This window comes from Trichechus manatus, unplaced genomic scaffold (genome assembly GCF_000243295.1).
Source record: "Trichechus manatus latirostris isolate Lorelei unplaced genomic scaffold, TriManLat1.0 scaffold00123, whole genome shotgun sequence".
In the NCBI taxonomy this organism is placed as follows: domain Eukaryota; kingdom Metazoa; phylum Chordata; class Mammalia; order Sirenia; family Trichechidae; genus Trichechus; species Trichechus manatus.
In genome coordinates, this window is record NW_004444059.1 from 664994 (window position 1) to 670993 (window position 6000).

At 54.8% G+C, this 6000-nt stretch overlaps 1 protein-coding gene across 1 annotated transcript in view; it reads left to right on the plus strand.

Moving 5' to 3' along the window:
* COL2A1 (collagen type II alpha 1 chain) overlaps window positions 1–5742 on the plus strand; it is a 32310-nt gene extending 26568 nt beyond the window's left edge. The window contains exons 42-53 of the mRNA XM_023738876.1: window positions 166–273; window positions 488–595; window positions 891–944; window positions 1097–1204; window positions 1377–1430; window positions 1577–1684; window positions 1975–2028; window positions 2502–2609; window positions 2954–3242; window positions 3694–3881; window positions 4400–4642; window positions 5154–5742. Coding sequence (XP_023594644.1) covers window positions 166–273; window positions 488–595; window positions 891–944; window positions 1097–1204; window positions 1377–1430; window positions 1577–1684; window positions 1975–2028; window positions 2502–2609; window positions 2954–3242; window positions 3694–3881; window positions 4400–4642; window positions 5154–5300 — 1569 coding nt within the window. The 3' untranslated portion in view covers window positions 5301–5742. The remainder of the gene's footprint in view (window positions 1–165; window positions 274–487; window positions 596–890; window positions 945–1096; window positions 1205–1376; window positions 1431–1576; window positions 1685–1974; window positions 2029–2501; window positions 2610–2953; window positions 3243–3693; window positions 3882–4399; window positions 4643–5153) is intronic.
* Window positions 5743–6000: the final 258 nt, after the last annotated feature.

Genomic DNA, 6000 nt, shown 5'->3' on the forward strand with positions numbered 1-6000 from the left:
GGGGCAGGCTGTGGAGATGCTGGGGTGGGGGGCACAGAGAGAATTGTACTGGAGGGCAGGGCGGGCAGAGTGCTGGCTCCTGCAGGAGTCCTAGCCAGGGGGGGCGGGGTGGGATGGGTGGGCTGCTCTGGTTCAGTTCTCACCTCCCACTTCTCCTCTCTTCAGGGTCCTGATGGTCCTCCAGGTCCGCAGGGTCTGGCTGGGCAGAGGGGCATCGTCGGTCTGCCTGGGCAGCGTGGTGAGAGAGGATTCCCAGGCTTGCCTGGCCCATCGGTGAGTGAGGGGTGCCCTTCCTCAGGCTGAGTAGGGCACAGCTTGGCCCAGGCTGAAGGCTCTTCACTCAGTGCTCTTGGTGTGGTGGCCTGGCTTCCACCCACTCAGCACTCTCGGACTGTCCTTGTGTCTACCCTTTCCCCAAAGGGGCCAGTGGAGTCCTGGGCAGGGGCGCTCAGAGTGGCACTCATCGTCCGTGTCTCTGTCTCTCCAGGGTGAGCCTGGGAAGCAGGGAGCTCCTGGCTCATCTGGAGACCGAGGTCCCCCTGGCCCCGTGGGTCCTCCTGGCTTGACTGGTCCTGCTGGTGAGCCTGGACGAGAGGTGAGCAATGGGGCCCACTGGGGTGCCCTGACTAGGGAGGGCAGCCGGGCTGAATCCCGTGCCCTGGAGAGGGAGAGGCCTATAGCCCAGCGTGCAATGTGAAGGTCGTGATGGGAGGGAGCAGGCACAGAGCACTCAGAGGGGTGACAGGAGGAAGCTCATAGGAAAGCTTTGGCTCCCAAACTTCAGATGGACAGAAGAGAATGAGCCTGGGGCTTCTGAGGGGAGAACAGGAGAGCAGAGTGGGATACAGGGCCAAGAGCAGCTCTAATGCTCTCCTGTTTCTCTTTGCCAGGGAAGCCCTGGTGCTGATGGCCCTCCTGGAAGAGATGGTACAGCTGGAGTCAAGGTAAATATCTAGGTGTCTCAACGTGCAGTGGGATGGGGAGGTCACCCGGCGTGGCAGGCTGGGGTCAGAGTCTTATCTCAGCCTGGAAGGACTTTCCCTCCTTGCCTCTTCTGAAACATTCTTTTCTGAGCCTAAGACCTCTTTTCTGACAGGGTGATCGTGGTGAGGCTGGTCCCGTCGGTGGTCCTGGATCCCCCGGACCCCCGGGCTCTCCTGGCCCAGCTGGCCCAACTGGCAAGCAGGGAGAGCGAGGAGAAGCTGTGAGTAGCCTTACTTCAGTGGAAGCTAGTGGTGGAGAAGAGTGGCTGAGATCCACTGCCCCTGCCCCAGGGCCCTGGGAGCAGCAGCCACAGTGGCCAGCCCAGGGCAGGTGCAGAGGAGGGCCATCCCTGCCTGGCTGCCCTCTAAAGCTTCTCTCACTCCTTCTTTAAGGGTGCACAAGGCCCCATGGGACCTGCTGGACCGGCTGGAGCCCGAGGAATAGCAGTGAGTGTCCAAGCGCCCTGTGCTGGTTTGAGTCCCTGACTGGGGAAGGTCTGGAGGCCAGCAGGGGCCCTGTGGTTCCTGGGACTCCTTGGCTCCTGCCCTGGCCCTGACCTGACCTAACCTCTGTCTGTCTGTCTGGTTCCCAGGGCCCTCAAGGCCCCCGAGGTGACAAAGGAGAATCTGGAGAGCCTGGCGAGAGGGGACTGAAGGGACACCGTGGCTTCACTGGTTTGCAGGGTCTGCCTGGCCCTCCTGTAAGTGTTGCTATCTGGGTGTACCTCCCCCGAGGCGTCCCACCTGCTCAGAGTTCACTTGAGTTTCCCATGCTGCTAAGACAACTGGGGATCATCCTGAGAAGCTTCTAGGACTTCCTCAGGGTTGGAGGGATGGGGAAGTGGAGAGGGAATAAGGGTGAGACATATACCTGCTCCTCCAAGAGCAGAAAATATATGATAGAGAGATATAGATTCAAGAGGGCTCTAATGCTGGAGGATGGAGCCCTGTGTGTGCTGACCTCTGACCTTTGCTTCTTCCTTCTGCGCAGGGTCCTTCTGGAGACCAAGGTGCTTCCGGGCCTGCTGGTCCTTCTGGCCCTAGAGTAAGTGAGATGGCATTGGGAGATGGAGAGAACCCTTCCCTAGAGGGGCGGAGCTGGATGTTCAGGTGGGGAGGGACATATTGCTGCTTCTCGAGTCCTCAGGGGTCCTTGGGCCCAGGGATCCTCACTCAGCAACTGGGGTAGGACTGGCTCGGCCTGACTATGGCCAGAGAAGCAGCTGGGGTCACAGTTGCCCATAAGATGAACATTGAGGGCAGCTCTCTGCGGCCAGACAAACCCCCTGATAGTTGAATTTTACAAAGAGGAGCTTAAAAAGGTAGGAGAACCATAAAGCTATCTTCCTGGTTATTGGGCAGATACAGACCAGTTTGGGGTTCTATGACAGAACTATCAAGATCAAAGGAGACTGACTAGTGTTACCAGGGTAGTCACCTAACCAGCCCCATCCACTCCCCAACCTTCCCCTTGGTGACCACACTTTCTCACCACCTCTTTTCTCTCCTGGTCTGCAGGGTCCTCCCGGCCCTGTTGGTCCCTCCGGCAAAGATGGCTCTAATGGAATCCCTGGCCCCATTGGACCTCCTGGCCCCCGTGGACGTTCAGGAGAAACTGGCCCTGCTGTAAGTGTCCTGTTCCAAGTGTATTCAGCACTGGGGAGGCTGGAGCTCTTGGATGCTTGCAGCTTCTTACGGGCATTGGCCTGCTGCTAATGGTGATGGCATCCTTTATCCTGAGGTCTCCCCAGAGGTTTGAAGGGCCCATGACTGGTGTTGGGAAACAGAAGACAGGGGCTAATGGAAGAAATGGGAAGGTGCTATGGTGTTCTTGGTCTTACTGCACCTCACTCTCCCACGTGTGGGACTGGGAAGAATTTGACACTCTAGAGCATTCTAACAGGTAGGATGGACACAGGAGGGACCCCTTCCCCACTGTTCCTGAATGACCTCTCTTTTTCCTGCCACAGGGTCCTCCTGGAAATCCTGGACCCCCTGGCCCTCCAGGTCCCCCTGGTCCCGGCATTGACATGTCTGCCTTTGCTGGCCTAGGCCAGAGAGAGAAAGGCCCTGACCCCCTACAGTACATGCAGGCTGATGAGGCAGATGGCAACCTGAGACAACATGACGTTGAGGTGGACGCCACACTCAAGTCCCTCAACAACCAGATTGAGAGCATCCGCAGCCCTGAGGGCTCCCGCAAGAACCCTGCTCGCACCTGCCGCGACCTGAAACTCTGCCACCCCGAGTGGAAGAGCGGTGAGCCTGGACCCCTTGCCCAGAGAGTAGGAATTCAGCCCCCTAGGCATGGCTCCCTTAGCTTAGGGCAGAACCAGGCTGGAAGGTTCTGGCAGGTGGCTGTTTCCCCATTTTATAGCAGAGATGCTGCAGCCCCGGGACCTGTCCTGCCACAGGCACATGGCAGAAGAAATGACTCCAGGGCAGAGTTCATCCACTAGGCAGGCAGTGCGCCTGCCCTTTTGCTTGTGCGTCTCTTTAGTACTGGACTCAGCCCTTCCATGTCTCTGTACCCTTGCATCCTTCCACCTCCCTCCCTTTGGGCCACATGTGGACCTTACTTAACGCCCTGCTCCTCTCCTCTGCTGTCCCTGTAGGACTTCCCTTCTCCCCAAGTCAGGCCCATCTCTCAGAGAGTATGTGTATCTGTGCCTCACTGAGCCCCGAGGGGTGCTGCCTCTGTCTCCTGCAGGAGACTACTGGATTGACCCCAACCAGGGCTGCACCTTGGACGCCATGAAGGTCTTCTGCAACATGGAGACTGGCGAGACCTGCGTCTACCCCAACCCAGCCAGCGTTCCCAAGAAGAACTGGTGGAGCAGCAAGGGCAAGGAGAGGAAACATATCTGGTTTGGAGAAACCATCAATGGCGGCTTCCACGTGAGTACTGGTTGCTCTAGGCCGGAGGAGGCTCCTCAAAATCTTTATCTTCTTTCTCCTTGGAAGCATTTAGCACTGCCTCACATTTTCACCAGTTTTCTTTTGGGTTTATGAGGAAGGAAACAGATGGAAAAATTTGGCAACAGATAATGGTGATGGTTGAACACCATGATGAACACAATTAATGTCACTGAACTGTACATGTGAAGAATGTTGAAATGTCAAATGTTTTGTTACATATAGATATATCCTAATATTAAAAAAAGAGAGAGCGAGAAAGGAAAGAGAGGAACAGTACACGTATTTTTTTTTTTTTTTTTTCACATGTAGAAGTGGAGAAAGAGAGGCCCTCTGGGGCTTCCACTCCCTGGAAGCAAAACTGTCCTTCCAGTTACCTGCTCCCCCAGCACCCTCCTTCAGCTCCTCTGAACCCTAGACAATTGGCAGGCCCCTAGAGCCCCTTAGTCCACTGAATGCCAGGCTCCCAGACCTCACACCACCACTCTCTGCCCTAACAGTTCAGCTATGGAGATGACAACCTGGCTCCCAACACTGCCAGCGTCCAGATGACCTTCCTACGCCTGCTGTCCACTGAGGGCTCCCAGAACATCACCTACCACTGCAAGAACAGCATTGCCTACATGGATGAAGCTGCCGGCAACCTCAAGAAGGCCTTACTCATCCAGGGCTCCAACGATGTCGAGATTCGGGCTGAGGGCAACAGCAGGTTCACATACAGTGCCCTGAAGGATGGCTGCACGGTGAGTGGGTTTGGCTGGAGAGGTAGTGGGGCATGGGGCTCAGGCTGGAGCAGGGTAAGGGCTGGTCCACAGCAAATGTAATTGTCCTAAAATGAAAGGCTAATCAGAGGCACGTGTTTGAGGGGGTTACATACAGAAGGCAAGCAGAGTGGCAAGTGAGGGAGAGGTGCATAATTGTTCTATTTCTCCACTCACTTGGCTCAGGAGAAATAAGACCCTACCTGGTACGTCCGGTGACTCTTGTAGAAGTCTTCATGTCATGTGTGAGATAAAGAGATCAAGTGGGGAAGGAGGGAGAGGGGAAGGGTGGGGAAAGTCACCGCTGTTAAGGGTAGGAGTTGAAGTGGAGAAGGCTTTAGAAGCCCAGAAGAGGTATAGGGAGTCCCCTGAACGCGGTTCTCACTGTGAGCCCTAAGGAAGCTTGTCGGGTTGCTCAGTCTTGGGGTTCTGGGTAGTGGGCACTGGATTTCATGGCATCTACTGAATAGTGCTTCCTCTCTTTCTCCCCTAGAAACACACCGGTAAGTGGGGCAAGACTGTCATTGAGTACCGGTCACAGAAGACCTCTCGCCTCCCCATCATTGACATTGCACCCATGGACATAGGAGGTCCTGATCAGGAATTTGGTGTGGACATAGGGCCTGTCTGCTTCTTGTAAAAACCCCAACCAAGAAACAACACAATCCATTCCAAACCCAAAGGACCCACGTACTTTCCAATTCCAGTCACTCTAGGACTCTGCACTGAATGGCTGACCTGACCTGATGTCCATTCATCCCACCCTCTCACATTTTGGACTTTTATTCTTTCTCTTTCTAAGAGACCTGAACTGGGCAGACTGCAAAATAAAATCTCGGTGTTCTATTTATTTATTGTCTTCCTGTAAGACCTTTGGGTCAAGGCAGAGGCAGGAAACTAACTGGTGTGAGTCAAATGCCCCCTGAGTGACTGCCCCCCCAGCCCAGGCAAGAAGACCCCCTTCATGTGCCGGGCGCAGGGACTGTGTGTGCCCTACACAATGGTGCTATTCTGTGTCAAACACCTCTGTATTTTTTAAAACATCAATTGATATTAAAAAGAAAAAAAATTATTGGAAAGTACCTATTGTCCTGTGTTTTGTTCTTTATTTTCCATTAGTCTTTGATTCTGTAGGCGTGACCAAATGGCCTTTCTAAGGCCTTCTTCTGTTTACTCTTCAGCCAAGAGGGAGGAAACTGAAGCCACACTGCCTTGCCTGGTTTAGTGGTCTCACACAAACACAAACTTGCCCCTTTTTATAACCCTCGACACTGCTTGGACCTCGGTAGCGAGATGGGATCAGAGACAAGGTTTGGGAAGGGAGGCACAAAAGAGGGATG